The sequence below is a fragment of the Paramisgurnus dabryanus genome, chromosome 5 (genome assembly GCF_030506205.2).
Source record: "Paramisgurnus dabryanus chromosome 5, PD_genome_1.1, whole genome shotgun sequence".
In the NCBI taxonomy this organism is placed as follows: domain Eukaryota; kingdom Metazoa; phylum Chordata; class Actinopteri; order Cypriniformes; family Cobitidae; genus Paramisgurnus; species Paramisgurnus dabryanus.
Window position 1 is genome coordinate 21,040,965 of NC_133341.1, and position 23,531 is coordinate 21,064,495.

General features: G+C 36.8%; 1 protein-coding gene across 3 annotated transcripts in view; it reads right to left on the minus strand.

The window, feature by feature from the left end:
- Positions 1–6,901: 6,901 nt before the first annotated feature.
- Positions 6,902–23,531, minus strand: part of nsmfb (NMDA receptor synaptonuclear signaling and neuronal migration factor b) — a 30,722-nt gene continuing 14,092 nt past the window's right edge. For all 3 annotated transcript variants that reach the window (XM_065250272.1, XM_065250271.1, XM_065250270.1), the window contains 10 exons: positions 19,404–19,456; positions 18,295–18,384; positions 17,555–17,682; positions 17,382–17,465; positions 17,085–17,118; positions 16,898–16,968; positions 16,720–16,799; positions 16,528–16,630; positions 10,813–10,888; positions 6,902–10,225 (listed from right to left, as the gene is read on the minus strand). In XM_065250272.1, the coding sequence (XP_065106344.1) occupies positions 10,128–10,225; positions 10,813–10,888; positions 16,528–16,630; positions 16,720–16,799; positions 16,898–16,968; positions 17,085–17,118; positions 17,382–17,465; positions 17,555–17,682; positions 18,295–18,384; positions 19,404–19,456 (817 nt within the window). In that variant the 3' untranslated portion in view covers positions 6,902–10,127. The remainder of the gene's footprint in view (positions 10,226–10,812; positions 10,889–16,527; positions 16,631–16,719; positions 16,800–16,897; positions 16,969–17,084; positions 17,119–17,381; positions 17,466–17,554; positions 17,683–18,294; positions 18,385–19,403; positions 19,457–23,531) is intronic.

Consider the following 23,531-nt stretch of genomic DNA (forward strand, 5'->3'; position numbering starts at 1 on the left):
CAGGAATGAAAAATAGTATGGAAGTCAATGGTGCTACAAAACAGTTTAGTTAAAACTTTGTGTTTTAATACAAATGATGATATTAAAAATGTTTGTTTTTGGGTAAACTATCCCTTTAAATGATATCATTTATTAGCATTTCTAATTATATTGCATGTGGTAATCCACAGCATGTTGTCTATAATACAGATGCTGTCAATAAAGGAGATACTGTCAATAGGATGCATTTAACCCTGTTTGTTTTACTCTTCTATAAACAAAATCAGCATCACTAGGCAGACTGATCTCACGGAAAGTCGTGTTATAGTCACGAAAAATGTGATCCATGGTACGAAATTCGAAATTCAGCTTTTTTTGTGCCTTGAGCTCAAATGTCTTTGTTTTTGTCACTCGCACAAATTTCTATAAATAGTTTTTAGTGTCCATTGCACGACTTTCTTTTTTGTTTCATTTTATGTATTGTTTTCTCATAGTTTTTTCCTATTTTCTTAGGAAATGTTCTATTTTTAGACATCCTCCTAACCCAAACCCCAACTCCAGGCGAGAATAGTTTTAAAAACTGAAGAAAAACATGAAAAGTTTAAAAAAGTTTATTCTAACCCAAATAACAATGATTTAAAAATAGATAAAAAAAATACATAAAATGACACGAAAAAGAAGTCGTGCCATGGGCACGAAAAACTTTTTAAAGAAATTTGTGCGAGTGACACAACAAAGACATTCGTGTTCAAGGCAAAAATAAAAGCTGAATTTCGTGCCATATAAATACATTTTTGTGACTATAACATGACTTTCCATGTGATCTGTTGCACTAGGACTTGATTTTATTCCTCTAGAGGTAAAGCGTGTTGTAATACAGTAAGAAATAGCGAAATGGTAAGATCATTGTTTCAAACTACTATCAGTATTGTGTAAGGAATAACTGGCAACGGGCCATTATATTATTCTAAAATAATGCACACCCAAAGTGGGTAATGCGGCACAAAGTGGAGTGCCGTTACATTATTTTCAAATAGTTTAAAGGACCGGGGTCCATTTTTCCCGCTTATACCACTGTTATAAACATTGCTCTGCTACTTTACGTGAACTTGATGGTCAAGAAACAAATCTGGAAAACACATTACATAAGACCAATTTCTGGAAAGCCTCAGTAGACATTTTCTGTACAGTATATACACCAACCTCCACAATCATCATGTGGCATCAGGCCATTATGAGTTAGTGAAGCAGAGCGGGGTGGAGCATTCCCCGCTTCCACATAATCATGATAGATGCACTTGGGCAATACACCCAATAATTCCCATCTCCCATCAGAACACATTGCCGTAATCACTTCAGACACCAGGATGCTCCAGCCAGTCACGCTAAATAACCAAACTTGAAATAGATTATGCAATGTTGCTTCTCTCTCTTGTGTGCATTAGGCTAGCGTGCTGTATAAAATTCATCTTAAAATCAATTGTCGTCTTATTGGAGCCTTCAGTGCAGTAGGTCACAATCCATTGGCAGATTTGGAGCAACAGTATAAATCCTCATCTCCCTAAGCTTGATCAGATCTTTGTGATCTTTATCTGAGTTCAGTCCAATTAACCTTCAAAAACTGCAAACAGATGTATTGAATGTATTCAAGCCATTGGCTTATTATGCAATGTGGGCATATTAAGACAGATAAAAGAAAGGTTAATCTAAGCATCATCATTCTGAGCACGGGATTACACCTGACAAAGATCAAGATCTTGGTAGAGGGCCAGAGCCTGAAATGGATATTTGATAGCCTGCATAAGCATGCAAAGAAATAAGAGCAGAGTGCTCCATTAATCCCATGTCCATTGGGTTTGCTGACCTATTTTCTTTCAAGGTATAATGTAGTAATTCAGCCATGACTTTCTCTTTTCTGTTGAATCCAAATTATATATTATTATTTACATAATTTTTATATAATAGATGCCAAGTTTTAAAATGAAAAAATAAAGCCATTAAAGTCTCATAAACATGGTCCATCTGACTCACACATTACACTCTTAGAAAAAGCTGTCAGTGGGGCTTTGTAGCTAAAGGGTGCACATTAGTACATTAAAGATACATATCGAGCCTATTAGGACCTTTTGAAAGGACACCAACTCAGTGACAGCTTTTATACATTTTTCTTAGTGTATAATAATAAGACTTGTGAAGGCATCTGATAGTTTTGTTGAAGAACCCACCGACTGATCATTGACATTATTCACTAGCTCTGCTTGGCAAGTTCATTAGAGTAAAAAAACGTGATTCCTTTCTTTTAAATTAGATCTTTGTGAACTACACAGTCCATCAAACTGTATTTTTAAGCAGTCATTCTGACTACTGCAGAGACAGCCTGTATTGTACCAGGCTAGCAGTATATAACTAAGGAAAATTATTCAAAGAGAAAACTAGCAGTGCAAATCAGGATCAGACGTTTTTAAAGTCTAAAACACAAAGACTATTTTCTTTCCAACACACGTCTGAGGAGCAGCGGGTAGAGAAATATGTTATAGCAGACGCAGTGCATAACACAGGGTTCCCACGGGGCCTTAAATCCTTGAAAGTTTGTGAATCTGGGTGGAAAATGTAAAGCCCTGGGAAGTTTTTGAAAATATACATACATAGATAGAGGTCATTAAAGGGCTTGAATCTATTTTATGCAATAAGTTTTCTGGAAAAAAATCCATATTATTCCCTGTGTAGTGTAGGATAATATCATAAAAATTCTAGACTTTTTAAGCACACGTGCTAAACTGTTTGCTTTAAATGCTAATAATTTCTGTATGCGAATGTTGATTCATATCAAAATGCTTTTTTGCAAAGTTGTGTTTGAGACATGAAAACGTCTCAGGCTACGTATTTAACTGTTGTTCCATGAGAAGGGAACGAGACGCTGCGTCTCCCTTGCCATACTTCCTGCGTCCCTGTAATGCCATCTTTGGCAATATTTCAGATAGCGATATACTTCCTGACTCCCGCGTCACCCTGTCTTTGACGTTAAGCCTCATCATTGGTTGAATTTGATATACACATTCAGATGCACTTACACCTGGAGGCGTCCCCAAAGTGTCACTGCAGTGATGCAGCGCAAGTTCCCTCGAAAGGGAACTGTAACAATTTATCTTAAAAGGTAACATGATGTAACCTTACTGTCACGACCTGGTCTCTCTATTTCTTGTCTTATCCGAGTTTTGAGAGATTAGGTTGTGACAGTACGTGTCTGCCCTGAGAGGGTTGTGTGACATGCCCTTCCGCGGTCCACGTTTCTCTCAGGGTTCGTGAATTGTTTCCCGCTCCCTTATGTTTGATTGCACAGAAATTGCACAGAAGCACTTACCAATGAGGCCACCTTTTATGTCTGGATTATCTCAGGACAAAAGTGATACTCTTCTATAAATAGTGTTTTTTTGCTCTATTAGATTTCCCTATTTAATACCCTTCTGTCCTGTCCTCCGTGCGTTGGTATTATTCTCTGTTTCCTTTCTAGATCCTTGTGTTTATTCCTGTTCCTGGTCTCATGTGTAAGTTTATGTAGTTTAGTGTTTCCAAGTGTTAATGTTAGTTAGTTTAGTTCATGTGTTCTGTTATTGTAATGTTTTTCCCCCTCGTGGGTGTTTTGGTTCTGTGTTTTTGCATGTATTAAAGTATTCTTTATTTAAGTCTGCATTTGGGTTTTTTTCATCGTCTTCCCCGTGTTCCGAACGTGACACTTACGCTCACTTCAAATGTGTCCACACATTTAGTCCTTGAATTTGAGGGTATTGGACCTGGAAAGTCCTTGAATTTGAAGTTAACTAAGGTGTGGGAACCCTAATAACAGATTTCAGATCCGAATGGAAAATTGTTTTCCACTGTAATGCACCTTTGTGCAATAGGAGAGTAAGTGGTGTTGTGACTCTGGTGTATTTGGGTGGATGCCAATGAATACCAGTGCACACTCTGTTTCTCTCTGACAGCTTGTATTTTTGGTTGTGGGAGATTTGTGGTCTGTTTCTCTTCCTCCATGTACCCAGAAACAAATAGCTTGATGCTCTCTCTCTCTCTCTCTCTCTCTCTCTCTCTCTCTCTGTCTGTCTCTCTCTCTCTCGTTATAAGGACATTGCATTCTTTGTACAGTATGTGTATGTGTTTGTGTGTTCTTTTTAATTATTTTTTTGATGCTCATAATTCCTGACTGAACAGTAAAACATTCTGCTGTGGTGCTGCTGGTCTGAGTCATGCTTTTTAATGAACCGAAATCCCCTGGGACAATCACTTTCACAACCCAAACCCTGCTGCAGCACCAATTAACCAGAGCAAACTCTGATTATATAAAGAGATTTGAAGGAGTGACCTTTGCCACACTTCAGGTCATTATTGGAAAATGATAAAAGAGCAAAGGAGGATAAAGCATGAGGCCATGTTTTTAAATATATCAGACCCACAGTATCACATAAAAACATGATGAAAACCATGGTCACCAGAGATTTTTAAGCTGAGGGGCAGTTGTGTTAACACACAACACCATTATGAGAGCAGACACCGGCAATGATGAGCATTTACCACTTAAATGCATCATGTAATGAGCAATTTGCTACATCATATTCATTTTCAATCCAATTATTTTCCTGTGAATTCTGTACATGTCCCCCATACATGTTAATTTGCTATAGTGTCTGTTTTGATACACAAGATGCTCCATATGTTTAAGTATTATTGTAAATGTGAACAGCTATACTAATAATTTTTCTCTGAATCAAATTAGTTCATGGTGTTCTATTACTTACATTCATACTAGGCAATTATAAGAAGGAATCAAATCCCACTCGACTCATTGTCATGCCAGGCTACTAGAGATGAGTTACAACAAGTTGACTTTTTTCAACTATATTTTATAAGTTATAACAACTTATCTGTAGTTATGACAAATCAACTCTAGTCAAGATAAATAATAGTAAGTTGAAATGATCTCATTTGATCTAACAAAATATTTTAAAGGGAAATAACTTTCCAGCTGCTTTAGAGTTATACATTTGATTTTTACCATTTTGGAATCCATTACAAAATAAAAAGGTGCGATTTTCTAGGCCGATATGGCTAGAAGCTATTCTCTCATTCAGAGGTAATAATCAAGGACTTTGCTGCCGTACCACGGCTGCAGCAGGTGCAATGATATTACGCTGTGCCCAAAAATAGTCCACCTAGTTACTTTGAAAAGCAGGGGACTATTTGCAGGGGCTGCATAATGTCATTGCACCTGCTGCAGCCATGGCGGCAAAGTCCTTGATTATTAGGCCAGAATGAGAGTATAGTTCCTAGCCATATCTGCCTAGAAAATCGCAACTTTTAATTTCCTGTCAGTCTTCGTACACAGTTTCACTACAGAAGAGTCAAGTTTTAAATAGGAAAAATACTGAAACTCAGTCATTTTTGAGCTCGATGCTAATGGTCTAATCAGATTCAATAGATTATGCTAAGCTATGCTAAAAGTGGTACCGCCAAACCCGGATATCGGCTGAACGGATTCCAAAATGGTAAAAACTACTCTAGGAAAGCTGGAAAATGAGCCTATTTCCAAGTGTCCCTTTAAAGACAGCAAAGAGGGTATTTTTTATAGTGTATGTATTTTTCAAACAGCATTTGGAAATGATTATGGATAAATGTGAAGCACTGAGATAATACAACTTCAAAGTAAATGCCACCCATATCTCTTAAAATCTCTTTGTGTGCACGCTCAGTAATAAAGGTATACAAAAGTTGTCCCAGGGATGGTATCCTTTCAAAAAGTACACCTCTGTACTTAAAGAGTGCATATTAGTACCTTAAAGGTAAATATTGTCAGCAAATGTATACTGTACCTAGCTGTACCTAAATTTAAAGGGGACATTTCACAAGACTTTTTAAATATCTAAAATAAATCTTTGGTGTCCTCAGAGTACATATATGAAGTTCTATTTATTTTAGCATGTTAAAATTACCACTTTGTAGGTGTGAGCAAAAATCTGCCGTTTCTGGGTGTGTCCTTTTAAATGCAAATGAGCTTATCACTGCACTAAATGGCACTGCCGTGGTTGGATACACTCTAAAAAAACAAACGGTGCTATATAGCACCAAAACAATTGCTTTGGATCGTAACGATAGAAGAACCTTTTTAGTGCCATATAGCACCGGTGAAGAACCAGTGAAGCACCAGTGAAGCACCAGTGAAGCACCAGTGTAGAACCATATAGGGGCCATATAGCACCACATATGGTTCTACATAGCACTATATGGTTCTACACAGGTGCTTCACTGGTGCTTCACTGGTTCTTCACCGGTGCTATATGGCACTAAAAATGGTTCTTCTATCGTTACGATCCAAAGCAACTGTTTTGGTGCTATATAGCACCGTTTGTTTTTTAGAGTGTAGAGCAGATTAAGGGATGGTATTATCCCCTTCTGACATCACAAGGGGAGCCAAATTTCAATGAGCTATTTTTTCATATGCTTGCAAAGAATGGTTTACCAAAGCTAAGTTACTTGTTTGTTATTTTACACATTTTCTAGGTTGATATAAGCACTGGGGACCCAATTATAGCACTTAAACATGGAAAAGTCAGATTTGCCCTTTAAGACCAAAACTAGTACATATCTCTAAGGTGTCTTAACCAAAAACAACTTGCATTAACATATATCTTAAAATATGTCACTGCAATGGGTTTGTCTCAAGATGTATATTCGTAAAACTGCTTAAATACCCTAATATCTAATGCCTAGTCCTGGCTTAATCTAAACCCTGTCCGGGAAACCACCCCAATACCTTTTTAAAGTGCACCGTCCCAGTGACAGCTTTTGTTAACTTTTTGTTTACAGATTTACAGAAAATTTATTTTTATTTGAAAATCATATATAAAGTAAGAAAAGACGACTCATGACACAATTACACTTAAAACTGGGAACATTTTACTGTGAAACATATTAGGAAACATTTCCAGTGTTCATTGCTGTGAAGAGGTTGTACAAGGAAAAAAACAACCTTTTCATAAAGTAAAATTTTACAGCAAATGATCTTCCTGAATACAACTTCAGTAAATAGTGAGCTAATAAAGAGTTAGAAACTACAACCAATATTTTTAAGTAACAAAATGAGAAGATGAAGAATCGAATTTCCTCAAGTTTCCTCAATTTAGTTTTTTAACTAGACACTGTTATGTCAAATATTAGGCAATTTAGCCAGACAAAGAAAACATGTTTACAGTCGTTACACTTATTGTAATATAGGCTATTAAAACTATTATACTTGCTACTGAAGATGCTTAATGCTTAGTGATCAGATCCACACATTAGGCTTTGTGGAGAATAAAAGAAGTCCTTTTAAAAACATATTTCTTCAAAAACATCATGAGCCCAAAAGTCCAACTGTGCAATCATGATGCTGTCAATCATTTCACATTAAATGTAATCAACAACTTCACATCGAACAGCAGGATGTCACCTTAAGAGCTGCGGGAAATGAAGAAATTCCAATGGCTTGAAATAAAACATTTTACATTTTCAAGTAGTGTAACATGGTCCAGCCATAAAACAAATCTGCAAGTTTTCTGTCCCTCATCAAACCAAAGAGAACCTGATCTGAACGCTCAACTCTTATTTCAAGTTTTGGCTATATAAAATGCTAAGGGCACAATCAATACATCTCTCTAAACATTAATATAATATTTCAGGAATCATTAATGTCCAGATAACAGCATCACAAGTAATAAATTCATTATTTCATAATACGAAAGAAACCTTGCCTGAAGCTTTCACCGAGGCTTTTTGGCATTCTCAGTCTCTCATCATTATGCAAAAAGGTAGGCTGCTGAAAACATAATCATCATCCAAAGATACAGACAACAGAACAAGCTGTACGGTCTTTCCTAGAAATAATACAGCTAAGGTTACAATGTCTATTGCTACAAAATAGTTTTAAAGTTCAAGATGATGTATTAAGCTCCTCCTAGTAATGAATATGTTAAGTGGCTCTCAAAGGTTTTAGTGATGCATGTGACATAATCAACACAAGGACATACGGCATACACTAAATATCTTATTGCAAGAGCAGCATTCATTTTTATAGACCTTTCATCCTTTTTTACAAATCCAGAAGGCTTAAAGATCCCCCAAACTTATTTCTTATTGGCTTTATGCCTCAACACACAAGACAATAAGATTTATAAATCTAATGCTAAGTCCTATTACCCCCACTATATATATATATATATATATATATAGTATGGTTTTATGAGTTTAAATGAGCCTGAAAGGCAAAACGCAAAGCTTTCGAACCATATGTAATATATGATGTAATGAAACAATTGTATTACACACATTATAAAGACAAGCACAAATCTTTGATTTGCTCAGTAAAGGCTGAATTGTTTTGATCTTATCACAACTGAACATAATCCATTCCCCTGATGGACTTACAGATACACAGATTTGCTTTTATGCTTTATTTGATTTCCTGGGTGGCTGCATAAGATGAAAAGAGTACCGTGGCTCAACACAAGGCAAACACAGATGCATGAAATCACATCTCAGTGCCCTTTTCCACATCTTTAAACTCAAACGCCACTCTTACAAACAAAGGCGCACACCCACCCCACAAATTCAGGCGTGTAGTAAATATCTTTTCTGCTTGCTGCCAACAGATATTGCAATGTTTTCTCCTCGGTTGTTAGATGTCTTGGACTGTTTTTGTACCAGCTGCTGGCACTTGAAAATCCACCATTAAAGAACATCCATCTACCAATCTATCTTGTTATCTATTTGGGGCGTCCAAAAACACCCACACACCAAATTCGAGAGCTTAGAGAACATTATCCTCCTTCTTTAGAGTCTAAGTGTACTATCTTGTATACTATTTTTAAAAAGCAAGCGTGAAACGCCAACCTTGATATTTGAACGTGTTTACAGTAACATTAAGTACTACTACTACTATTTTAAATATTGCACTTTGACTAATGAGAGATATGATTCACTTTTCTCCATCTACAGAGAAAACACCATAGAACAGGAATGCTATTAAAGACCAAAGAGATTGAGTAGTGCTTTTGAAATAACACTAACTACATAAATGCACGTGACAAAACACAGCTAGAGAAATATAATGACGCAATCTAAGCAAAATTCATCATCTACTGTTGTCTATATTTAAACAAAATTATTTTTTTCAAGTCTTATTCAATGTCTGCTCAAGATGTTAGAATATTTAAAACGTTTTGTAGTTTTTAAATATTGGAGGACACCACAGGACAAAACTTATCAATCTATAATAAGCACAGCCTTAACATTACACATGATTACACAATTCATGGAAATGTAGACGATGGATCCACAAACTTAATCTACAGAAAACTTACACAAAGCCCCTGATACAGATATCAATTATGAGTTCAAACCCACTCAGGTAACTACTAAACATCTTCCTTTCGAGTAAAAAAACAAATCTTTCCTCTCCTACCTGTTCTCTTTTATTCTCTTTGTCTCTCGTCTACAGAAGAATGTCAGTAAAAAAACAGAAACCTGAGTTTTTCTTCCTTTCAAGAATCCTAGAAAAACATTACTGTACTTCAAAAACTAAAATGTGCAATATTATTATGCTAACATCAAATTACAGTAGTTATTTTATAGAGTAGATGTGTAAAAACAACAGATATGTAGTTCCACAGGTTACCTGCACTTGTAGTGAATAACATTAATCTTTAGTCCTGTTTCGCCATTCCTGCTAGTTTACCACAAACACAGCTACTTAAAATAGTTCCTTAAATAAAAACACTTCTTATATTTTCATCTTCTTATCGCAGTGTTTGTTTATCCCACTGAAATGGAAAAACATTTACTACACCTTCAACAAAGGCTAAAAGGTAAGATTGCGTTATCTACCGAGTGTTCCTCTTTCATTCATTGGCTGAATGTTCAAATGGACGGGGTGGACATACGGCACCTAACCCCCTTCCTGTTACATCTGAGGGTGGACATTTTCCCAATGTCAGCCACCATCCTAATCATTCTCCATCCTCCACCTCAGGACATTGCCCAGGCTCTTTGGGGAGAATGTTGGCACGTGGGCCCTAAAGTATAAGCTACCTGCCTCTCAGGCTTCTTAAACCGATGCCAGAATGTCACAGAAGGTCGTCGTAATCGTGAAGTTTGGAGTGTTGGCGGCTCTTCCACAAACGATAGAGGCGAAAGTCGAAGTACGTCTCGATCATCTCCTTACCTGAGAACAGAGAGAGCAAAATATTTTTAGCTCTCCTAAATATATCTGACAAAAAATCCACAGGCAGTATATCACATCTACTGCACCATCCGCTGTGTAATATTGTTACAGGGTTACAGAGATTTGTGGGCGTTTTAAATACAGTTCTCTATTTAAAACAGCGGTAATTATCCTCAACAGTGCAAATCAAACCACGCAGGGTCCACAGGGCACAAAGAAAGATGAGAAAGGGGGGGGGGGGGAGTTGAACCTCCTGGGTCCAACGAAGAGACAGAAACAGTGGGAGCATTAATGAGGTTTTAATTGAAGAATAATTACCATTAAATCAATGGAGAAAATTGTGTTGAGGGTCAAAGTTCAAATTGAACAAAGGTTTCGACAATACACTCTGATGAGTTTTCACCAGACATACCAGTATAGTATAGTATAGTATAGGATTATATAGTATCCAGTGTTTCTGTAGCTAAGCTCAGTTGGTAGTGCATTACAGTGACAGCGCATAGGTTGTTAGTGTGTGTGTGTGTGTGTGTGTGTGTGTGTGTGTGTGTGTGTGTGTGTGTGTGTGTGTAGTTGTGTAGTATATTTACCCTGTGCCGATAGTTCCAGAGGAGACTTAAAATCAATGATTCGAGGTTTCATCAGTCGCTTGAGATTTTGAAAAAGCTGAGGAAGGGAGAAAGTTTTGTCATATCAGTACATTTGTTTTACAGTTATTAAAAACAAAAAAGTTTGATTGTACATAACAACTTAAATATTTTTCCAATGCCCCCCCCCAAAAAAAAACAACAAAATTATGCTTAAGGCACCTCTGGTTCAATAGAATGGGGTCGGAAAGATAATCTTTGTAATTGTGACATAACAAGGGCAAAGGTCGAGCTCCTGAATATTATATGAATATTAAAGTGACACTAAAGTGACAAATATTCTAATTTTACCGGTTGCCTAGAGTTAAATATTTGATGTTTACCGTTTTGGAATCCATTCAGCCGATCTATGGGTATGGTGCTACCACTTTTAGCATACCTTAGCATAATCCATTGAATCTGATTAGACCATTAAAAAAAGCTATAAATCTATTCAATCGATGTGCAAAATGTGCATTCATTTTTTGCCATTTTATATTCATTTAGTTGAACAGTTGTACACACTGATTAAAAAAATAAACATTTATGGCATTAATCAAAACACTTACTTTGTCATATTAGGAACACTGTCATTGCTGCGGTTATACTTGATGTCGTCGCTTAACATTTTTCACAGCGATCAGCTGTGATTCTCGTTGACTTTGAGTAAAATTTTGGAAAGTTTTTCATAAGATCCCATGGGGTCAATGTGTTAGCATGAGTGAAGCTAGATGCTGTCGGGAGAACAAGCGATCGTCTCCCTAGTGCCTCTCGCGTAAATTATTAGATGTTGATGGCTTACATTTCTTTCCCGTCACAGAAAACCACCACAGGTTTATCAATGCCATTAAAGTATTATTTCGTTTTTGTTTGTTTGTTGACATCACGAAGTACAGAGTAGATGAGGAAAACTAGGACTCTGTGTACTCAACGCGCCGCCATTGTTTGTTTACATTGCGTTGAATGGTGCTCTGTAATTTGTGGAGCGGATTTATTGCATTCTGTAGAAAAGGAGGAGTGGCGTTTATTGCATTTTGGGAAAAAAGGGAGAAAAGATGACGGAATAACACGGCGGATATTGGATTTTGCATAAAATTAAGAATTTACTTTTAAATACTGACCTGATACTATTGCGTTTTGGAACCAAACTCTTCATATCGAAACTCTTTGGTTATTTTTTAGTGCGATGCTAATGGTCTAATCATATTCAATGGATTATGCTAAGCTATGCTAAAAGTGGTACCGCTACCGCCAAACACGGAGATTGGCTGAATGGATTCCAAAACGGTAAAAATCAAAAGTTTAACTCTAGGGGAGCTGGAAAATGAGCATATTTTCAAAAAAGTGGAGTGTCACTTTAAGATTCTTATGTCATATACATAGACTGTACAGTAACCTTAGCTAATTAATATTCATGAGCAAAGACCTAACAATTGTTAAACTCATATCCTGTTAAGATGTGCTTAGACTGCTACAATATTTGGCACAAAAGAGTTCATCTCAGAGACTTAAAAGCCAAAATGTTAAAAACGTAACATCAAATTTAACATTTGTAAAGGATCAAAACCTTTCATAATTTTTTTTAACAATGCCCGTTCTTGACAACTTTGATGAACTTATTTTACAATTAGAAAACAATTCATCTACAGGTTCATTCATCCTGTAGCTCAGTTGGTAGACCATTGCCTCAGCAGTGCAAAAGGTTGTAAGTTTGATCCCTGGAACAGTGGTTCTCAAACTGGGGAAGATGGTGCCAGGGGGGCCCCAGTTTTATGTCATTTTATAAAATACATTCATTTATCATGAATTCTGTGTAATTAAACCTAAAAAAATAAGCCAACTAACCAACAGCACTACTAGGTATAATTTAATATTTTTTGTTGATTTAAAATGTTACATTTTAGAACTGTTTTGTCCTAAATTTTCTTTAAAAAATTTTAAAGCCGCAAAGGAATGCACCGTACACAAGGGGGGCCACACGCTGAAAAAGTTTGAGAACCACTGCCATAGAACACACATACCAAAATAATTTATAGCTTAAATGCTCTGTGAGTCACTTCAAAATAAAAGAGTCCACCAAATGCATGAATCTAAACGTAATCTGACTGAAAGTACGCATATACTGTATGCCATACAGACCAGTGGGAACTGAATAGGAGCAAACGGTGAAGAGTTAAATTTGTTCTTTCATGCTGTGGTTGACCAGAGCTGGAGGGGATCTGGTAATGCCGATGAAAATCCGTCATATAATGACAAAGCTTTCTGAGTGCATTAACTGCCTCCTGCTATCCCCCTCTCAGTCCTTCGATTTCTGTTTCTCTGGCCACTGTCAGCTTCATCTCTCATCTGGTCTTTTATCTACTTTTCTTGAAGCAACTCTACAACTCTCTCATCAATCATAAAAGCCACAGATAGCCTGCTGGATCCACTGTCTGATAATTCATTTGATTTCCTATAGTAAGGAAGAGGTGTCTGCCTCTTCGGCCAGACCATTTCCAAACCATTACCAAACAAAGTGCTTCCATTAAGTAACGAGTTTGAGCCAAATATAAGGCAAGCTGGGGAAATCATTAATATTTGAAGGAATGTTAGCTTAAACACATAAATGCGTTGTCCCAGAATCAACACTAATGTGTTGTTTTAACACATTCTTTCTAAAAGTGTATTAAACAAATTTGATTGCCTTTCGCTGCAAAACCCACTAAGTGCATGCATGCTTTTTGGCAAAAAACATCAAATTCTTTGGACAAGACATAGTTAACCGACAACAGCAACAACGACATTCATGCCATAAACAGGCATTTGCTAAAGACTTATCTTTCCGGTATAAAGCACACAAGATATATGGCCGCCTGCTGGTGTCTTGGCACAGCTAACAATAACAAATCAATGAGACAATTTATTACTGTTATCCGACGGAAACAATACAGCAATGAACAAAAGCAGGAGAAATTGACATGGAGCTGCATGGATGCTTTATGCTGAAACTATATATAGAGAGACCACTTCATCTTATACCTTTACCTTCTGAAGTAAAAGGCCAGTGTAAGTGAACAGTAGGGGAAAATTGCTAAATCCAGCAAAAAAGCCTCCAAGTTCTTATTTTGCTCTCTGTAGACCTGCCTGCAGAAACCGGTTGACTGGTTTGCTTAAGTTGCAGAAATACAAGGTACAAGACTGCGTGAGAGTGTAAGCTCTGGGGTTTGAACCTGGCACATTTACTCGCACTTCAATCAGGTAATTGTGGCCACTTCAATCAACAGACTGTATTGTGGTTTGTTTATCAGGTATCTGGCAGGGGGGCAGTGAATAATTTTGAACACTAAAATAAAGGGTAACACTTTACTTGAAGGGGTGATCATAAGACTTAAGTGTTAACACTCTGTCATATAGTTTTATAACAGTGTAATGAATATTTTTCTTGACCTCAACTACAGTGGTACAAAAATAATTTGTCATACAAATTTAATTAACTATTAATCCTCTGTCAAATAGTTTTATAACAGCATCATGAATATTCTTCAGTTCATAATGTTTTTTAAAGTTTCCTCCAAGTGTTTAAGAAATAAAATTAATCATCCAATATAATAATATTTAAAATGGATAAAATTGTATTTGATTGCATTTGGAGACCGATTCACCTAATATAAAATGAAAACAGTACTACAATGGGTTAAGCCATGCAGCGTTGGGTCCATATAGCTGGAAAAACAAAAATTGATTAAATTAATTAAAGAGTTAAAGAGTTAAAGAAAATTTCAGAACCCTCTGTGTGAGGAAGATCAAGTTATCTAGGTCGTTTCTTAAGTTTGATAATTATTCTGCTATGTCATGTTTATGTCATGCAAATTATGAGGTATAGGTTTATGTCAAGTTGTCATAACAAAGACATCTCAAACGATGTCATCTTTGCATTAAAAATTACATAATTAAGTGAATGACACTTAATGACAGTTGTCATAAACGTGCATAAAATCTCCTTCATGTTCAAGACACATGTCATGTCATGATTATGAAGGTGTCATGTCAGTCTTATGAACATCCCTTCAAGTAAAGTGTTACCAAATAAAGCAAAATAAATATAATAATAATATAAAGACCACTAACTACTAAAGTAACATTTCATCAGTAAATAAAGTCTCACAGATATCTCACTGTGTTCCCATTGAGGTTGTACAACGTGGCGCGAGTTAAAAAAGCACATGTCCGGAGACATTGCTCATATTTTTATTGATTTCTCTGTCCAGAAACTGTACAGACATTAAAGGAACTGGAGCATGCATTTAGATTGAACTAAAACAACACATATAAGGATAATTTTTCTCCTCATGTTACAAGACCACCATAACACTGCCTACAGAGGCACAGCAAAGCTCTACCCCTTAATGTCGAAATGATGTTCAACAATATTAAAATATGCTTGTGATAGACAAATATATGATATATACTTTAAAAAAGATGGAAGATATGACCACGTATATACTGTTTCAAAATACAAAGTTAGCACTATCTGATGCCATCACTGCACAATAGTACCACCACAGTATTTTTGTAAGGGGCATTGATTCAGGCCTCCTATTCAGGCTGACACAATCGATTGCATGCCCAGAGCTGCAATGACCAGCGGTGTGATCGCTAAGAGACTCTCTGTGTTCGTTTCTCTATGTTTGTGTGTTTGTGTGGCGTATGCGAGGCAGAGTTGTGCGGGGGCTGGAGGGTGACAGACTATCTATCTGTCACTCACAGAACAGTTGGCTGTCAATCTGCCACCTTCATCTCCTTCCATAATATCAAAACTTGACCCTAAACGCACTTCACCCAAGAGCGCTAAATCTCTAAAAGAATATTATGTACATACAGGATAAAAATAGTATAAATTCAATTCTGCTGTAAACACTGGTTGACGTTTAGTAGATGTCGTGTGGGAAAATACAAATTTGAGTATGTCCCCATCTCATTCCTCCTATTTCTCATCGTAATATGCATCTTTAAAGGGACAGTCCACTTTTTTTGAAAATATGCTCATTTTTCAGCTCCCATAGAGTTAAAGATTTGATTCTGACCATTTTGGAATCCATTCAGCTGATCTCCGGGTCTGGCCTAGCACGTTTAGCATAGCTTAGCACAATCCATTGAATCTGATTAGACCATTAGCATCACGCTCAAAAATTACCAAGGTGTTTCGATATATTTCCTATTTAAAACTTGACTCTTCTGTAGTTACATCAGGTGTAGTGATATTACACGCTGCCCGAAAATAGTCCCCATGGTTACCTTTTAATAACAGGGGATTATTTTCGGGCAGTGCGTAATATCACTACGCCTGCTGCAGCCATGTTACATCACCAAAGTCCTTGATTATTACGCCGGAATGAGAGTATAGTTCCGAGCCATAGCTGCCTAAAAAATCGCAACTTTTAATTTTCCGTCGGTCTTAGTACACGATGAAACCACAGAAGAGTCAAGTTTTGAGTTAATTTTTTAGCGCGATGGTAATGGTCTAATCAGATTCAATGGATTATGCTAAGATAATCTAAAAGTGCTAACGCCAGAATCGGAGATCAGCTGAATGGATTCCAAAACGGTAAGAATCAAATGTTTAACTCTGGGGAGGTGAAAACGCTTATGACATGAAACAGTAACACCAAAAAGAGTACGAGGGGACTAAACATTATCTACCTTTTCTCCATTAGCATTTCCAAGCACATAGCAGCCCATAATATGGATGAGGTTTGGCTCTGGATTTAATAAACTCATAAATCTGCCAAGTTTCTTCCAAAACCTGCATACAGACGTTCAAAGACAGAAGATGCATATTTTAGATATAGATATTTGTAATTTAACTTTGGCTTTATGAAGGTGACCACTTACTGCATCATGTCCTCTTCCTTCTCTACCTTAGCAAACGTGGCCACCTTGTTCTTCAGTAGGTACAGATGGCCTGGACCTCCCTGGAGAACACAGAGAGCCAACTTACACGCTGCAACATAACATGCACATACACCACATGCACAGCAGATATGCAAATAATACAGCATAATTTTCGTACCTGACAGAAAATAAGCATGTTCCAGATTTTGCAGCCTTTTCTGTAGGCGGCAAGCTTCTTTTCAATCTCCTCTGAAGAGCAGAGATGAGAGAAGATAAAAAGAAAGAGAAAAAGAGGGGGGATATATTTACAATGCAGCATTTTCATAGTAAACAAACACGCAAAAAACACGCTTATGATAGCATACCTAATATATCATCAAAGGTTGCATGTTCATGATCCTGTGGACAGACGTAAAACAGGAAGCAGTAATTTAGAGATGGTTGGTTTAGAAGATGACGTTTTATCATTATATATTATCAGTTACTTTTCCATTACAATGCAGTTGCCAAGGCAATCTCAAATGATGATGATTTGCACTACTAAACCTTACATGAGAGTGCTGACTGGAAGAGATCATTAGCACTGTTTAACATAAGGGTCTTTGTACTAGATAATCAAAACTTTGATCTCGTTCGTGACTGCATCAATATATTCTACTCACGTAGAGAATAGGGATTATGGACGGGTCGTCCCGGCGGATGATGTTCGGTACGTACTCTGCCTTTGGTACTTTGGATGAAATTAGCTGTTGAATGGAGGATGAATAGAACACATGCTTATTAATAAGGCCGTCTGTGATAAAAAGCCAGCGTGTAATGAGTAGGATCAACGCACCATGATTTTCGGTGGGATGAAATCGTCACCCTCGCAGGCCGCTCTTTCCATCTCCTTCTCTTCCTCCCAGTCTACATCATTACAGTCTTCCTCATCCAGATTGCCAGATGATGCCTGAAGGTCTCCACCTGGGGATGAGAACATGCGCGCAGGAACACACTCAGACTAAACAGATAAGATGACGGGTCTATACAAAATGCATTGTATAATTCATGCAATGGGTTTTAACATGCGTGCACACTCTTGTTTGTGAGAAAGAGATCTAAAGAGGTCAGAGCAAAACAAGTAAAGGCTTTTAGTGTTATGTTTAAAACACAGAACAAATGCAGACAGTAGGGTGCACAGACAAAGAGAATGTTAGCAAAAGCGTACATGTGTATTTTTAGGCATTTTCTTTTTTGCTTTGAGTATGTGCATCTGATTGATGGATCTCACACGAGTGGTAACAGAAATCATAAGAAGCATTGTTTTAGGACCATTAAGATTTTTTGCATTGTGACATTTTTATTAAATAAGCACATCACCACCTTTAGTCCTCATTACTGTGATGCAATGCAAAAATCCTACAGTAAATGTCCTAAAATATGCCTCATTTTCTTGGTATATTTACAGCATATATATTTTAACAGGGCTTAAATGTGAACAGGACATATACTTGACAGGGTTTGTGAGATCCACCTGTGCATGAGTGACCAATGATGTGATAAAATCAGATAAAGACAAAGTGTGTGTGGACTCACTGTCTCTGGAGTCATGAAGAGAGTCGGGCTTGACAGGGGTGGGGTCACTCCAGGAGCGGCTAAAGCTCTTCGCTTTGCGATCAGTAAATGCTAATGATAAAGCGGAGGAGGAAAGCATCACACACGCTGCTCTTCAACACACACACACTTGGCTCTGAGTCTGAACTGATGTGACATGTTTGAGGTTTTATCTGTTTTAGACTGTCTAACTCTAAAAATCAATTTCATCACATATATACTGTGTCCATTATTGATGAGAGGGAGATGAGATTGGCACTTGACTGTTTACACCTGGTATTAAAATCTGGCTCGTGGGAGGCATCAACATTTGGGTCCCCAGGTGTAAGCAGGATCTTACAGAGACTAAACCATGTCACTATCAGACAAGAGCAGAATGGTTTTGTTTTCTTAATGTCTGAAGCATGTGTTGAATTCATCTGACACCATGAATTATTGTCAAGCAATGGTATGTTCACTTATTTGCATATAAGATTTGCAATCAGACGACTTAAGATGAAATCAGACAAACACGCTAACAGCACAAACTTTGACTTAAAGGGGACATTTTACAATACTTTTTTAGGTTGTCAAATCTTTGGTGTCACCAGGAGTATGTACATGAAGTTCTAGCTCAAAATACCATATAATTTATAATTGCATGTTAAAATGGTCACTTTGTAGGTGTGAGCAAAAATTTGCATTTTAGGGTGTGTTCTTTTAAATGCAAATGAGCTGATCTCTTCACTAAATAGCAGTGTAGTGGTTGGATAGTGCAGATTAAGGGCCGCTATTATCCCTTCTGATATCACAAGGGGAGCCAGATTTCAATTAGCTATTTTTTACATGCTTGCAGAGAATGGTTTACCAAAACTAAGTTACTGGGTTGATCTTTTTCACATTTTCTAGGTTGATAGTAGCACTGGGGAACCAATTATAGCACTTAAACAGGAAAAAGTCAGATTTTCATGATATATCCCCTTTAAACATAAGAGCACACATAAACATACTGTATACTGTATCGGCAGTTATACTCAGACACACACAAAAACACACGTATCTAAAAACGCAAACAAGTACACACACACCCACAGATATCTGCAAATACTTACTTTGGACCTTAACCCGCCTGCTGCCCACCATCCTCAGGTGCTTTCGGAAGTTTCTGGGATAGAAAGGATTTGCAGAAGCATAGTGGATTGTAAAGGGATGAACAACACAAGAGAAAAAACACAAGAAAAATGGGAGACGGAGAAGGAGGAGACAAAAATGGAAATGTTAAAAACTTAAAACCAAACCATTTATACATGATATCATTAGCCATGCCTGAGTATGGACACAGTGATGAGTGTTTGAAGTTATATGTCAACCGTAGTGTACACCATAAAAACATATTCCTAACAAATTCTCTGTAATAAATGAGCTGGTATATATGGATGCTGCCATGTTGAGATCACATAACCAAGACAAATACTATTAGTCACTGATAGACAAAAACACAAGGAACGTGAGCAATGCTACACTGTAAAAAAGTAAAAGTTGGATCAACTTAAAAAAAATACGTAATTCGTAACGCAATTAAAGTTTTTTCAACTTCAATTTTCTCAATTTTAGTAAATTTTTTTGGATGAAAAGTTACAAAATTATAATTGAAGTAATTTAAAATCACGTTCACCTTGAATTTTTCAGTTAAAGTGAGAAAATTAATGAAATTAGGTTGTGAAGTAAGAAGAGCAGCTTGAGCTTCCACTTTTCCTTGTTGCACTTGTATTGTTAATTTAATTGTTATTTATTTAATTGTAAAAATAATATTGAAATAACTTAAGCTTATTCAATTTTATTTAATTCAACTTAATTTTTTATAATTTATAGCACCTCCTTACTACTCAAGAAAGTTTAAATGAATTGATAATTAAAATTTAAGTGCAACGAGGAATTTTTTAGTGGAGGGGTCCATAAAGTCCAAAATAATTTTAGTACAGCCAAGTAAAAAATAAAAAGACTTGGTACACCATTAATTTTCTTGTATAGTAAATGCCATCTACAACATTGTGTCTCAATACACCCCAAGTGTAAATGAGCTTAGGGGGTGTAAAGCAAAAATGAAAGCTATAGATCTGAAAAAGTTTGACTGTGACTGATGCAATATTTATCGTGTTTCTTGTCTTCCTCAGTACATTTCTGGTGTTTTTCTCACACTGAAATAATTTGTCATCGTACTATCATTGTATCTTCTCACAAAATGTACTACTATAAATTGGCACATCAGAAAATCAAAGCAAGTTCAGCTGACCCTCTCTATCATACTCTCACTCTCTCCTCTTGTTAGCACTCCACATCACATCACCATGGTTACGCCGTAGTGTGTTGTAGTAAAGTAGGCGTGTGGAAAAGTAGACAGTCCTCATTTACCAACTTAAAATACAGCTGCTTATTCAGTCCACGCCCTTATAATAAATGACAGCTGGACCAGGAGGTAAGGAATTACGAGGCAATTCGGTACTTGGATAAAACTAAATTGAATTTGATAAGCAAGATATCATTTCCAGCACATGGCAAGCTGTTCAAATCTTACAGTTATCAGTTATCTGAAAGTATAATTTTGCAGCGCAATACCACAATATGCTGCAGCACGCGGCCTAAACCAGCAAAATCCAGCGCACGATACCTAATATTCTTTCAGTGCATTGATGTATAGCACCGGTTACTTTTTAATGTAGCTGTGCTGTTATGTGAGCATCTAATCAAATCCACCAACGTGAATATTTCACAAAAGAGATACATGCTTTTTTAATATCTTCCTCCTATTACAAAGAGCTCCGTGACAATGCATCTGCATCTGTTGTCAGAATTGCTTTTCTGCATATGTCCATCTTGCTGACATCCCTTTAAACTTCTGTCAGAGTCATTAGGCGGAGTGACAAGGAAGGAGTGCATATCTTCATCAAGTTTCGAAAAAAGGACACATAAAGAGAACTACATCTTTCCGGAGAGCCGTTTTTAATTAAACGCTCTGATGGTCACTTCCAGTTTTTAGAGATCTCTTAAAATAGAGAGATAAGTCAGATTGTGCGATATGCTGATTCTGATAGTTATGTATAACTAAATGTATATATGCTTATTATTTAGTAGTTTCCTATAATCCTGACCCATTGCTTTTTATGCAAAGAATATAAATTAGACAACAACCACCACTGTGCATAACAAATATAGCTTAGAGTTTCTGAAAAACGGATGATTTCTTGCAGTGCTTTTCTACCGGTAGGTCATGGGGTCATTTTTGAGAATGTCACAGACGGCAGAGAAATTAATCATATTCTTAATAACAAGAAAAGACAGACTGACTGATAGAGATAAACTTTAACAAGAGATGGGAAAAATCGTCCTTTACTTTTTTGTTGTTTATCACAAAGTGCATTTAAAGTGCAGGTTAGGACAATGACAGCATTGCCAGGTTGTGTTACAAATTAATGCAAAACCTTGAAATCAACACAAGGTACAAGAAAACAGGGCCCAGGCTATATTGAATACAGGTTCATAAAGGCCAACTATACAACTTTGTGCCAAAATATTTTATCTACAGGGAAGACACATAATGATAAAACATTTACAGACTGAATGCACTGTATTTCGCTTTATAATGATCTTAAAATAATTGTATATAAAATCTATTTTAATCCATTATATTTAGATTATGTTGTGCTGGGTCACCATTCAGTATCTAATGTACAGCAATGTAAAACAAAACCAGTCCTGGGGTAAAACCGATAAAACCTGGTTCTTTATCAGACAAAATGGTCAAAAGAGTTTTTCCCTACACTGTCAGAAAAAAGGTTTAAAATTGTACCTTTTCTGTCACTGGGGTGTACCCTCAAAGGTTCAGTTTTGAATCCATTAATGGGTATACAACACATTGAAATGTTGTACTTTTTGGGGTACAATATTGGACCTATTTTGTACCTTTAAAGGTACAGTTAAATGTTTTGTACCACAAATGTGTTCAAATTAGTATATAAAAGGTACATATTGTTTCCAAATGTATCTGTACCTAAACCGTACATACAGTATCAGGACCATAGACTGTAAAAAATATGGACGTAGTGTCCGTGACATCACCCATAGGTTTGTGAAGAGCTTTTTTGAAGCCAATAGTAGACGGTACACTGTGCATCACTCGCAGATAACCAAAAATGGGTAAAGAAGTAGGGCATAGGTGAAGCTGAGGTGTCTGGTTGCTAAAACCACTCCCCCCTAGCTCGACTCTAGTGTCAGCAGTGGCTGTTCAACTGTCACTCAAATGGCCACGCCCTTAATTATGCAGAACTTTAAGGCTTAATATAATTGAAATAGATGAGTTACAAAAAAATCACCCCCTTCACAGTTGTCATGAAGGGCAAAATTAGCTCTATAGACCAAAAACACTTTTCATACCAGGCTGTAAACTGGGCATTTTAACATGGTGGTCTATTGGATTTAACTCCTTGGCCTCTAGTGGCCAGTTGATGAATTGCACTTCATCGTTGGCTTCATCATAGAGATCGGAAGGTTGCCTCTCGATAAGGACCTTTTTAAAGGGTACAGCCCCAGTAACAGCTTGGGACAATTTTTTCTGCCAGTGTAAGAAGCCCTGGTTTAGTGTACATCCCACTTTCTTCAAATGTGAACAATAAAGAAAAAACCTCATCTGCATGTTGTGTTTTTACAACAGTAAATATATTCCTGCGTCTCAGATTCAAAAGCTTGTGTTAGCAGCACTAAAGGTAACACATGCATAATGATAAAAAATGTAGAGCTTGTAATGCACTTTAAGTCACTTTGGATAAAAGCATCTGCCAAATGCATAAATTAAATGTTACAACCAAAACCGAGGTGTTTACAGAGGAAACAGGCATTTACAGTAATGACATGAAACACTATCTTCTTTCAGATTTTTGCACAACACCCTAAAATACCACAGAGGAGTCTCGAGACATTACTGAGAGGCTGAAGATCATATCTCTCCATTTAGTCTACCTTCAGTCCATTGTGGACTGATTATCTCCTCTAATTCAAAATTACGCTGAATGACTTTTTGATGATAAAGCTGCCAGCGAGTCAATTAGAAGGTGTGTGTTTAAATATGTAAGCCACCCGGGCCAGGCAAAATCAAATCTGCAGTTGAGTTATTCATCTCGCATATGGCGTCAGTGTGCCGCGTGACACTTGACTGGAAAGCAGAACTCCGAAGGTCTTCATTTGTC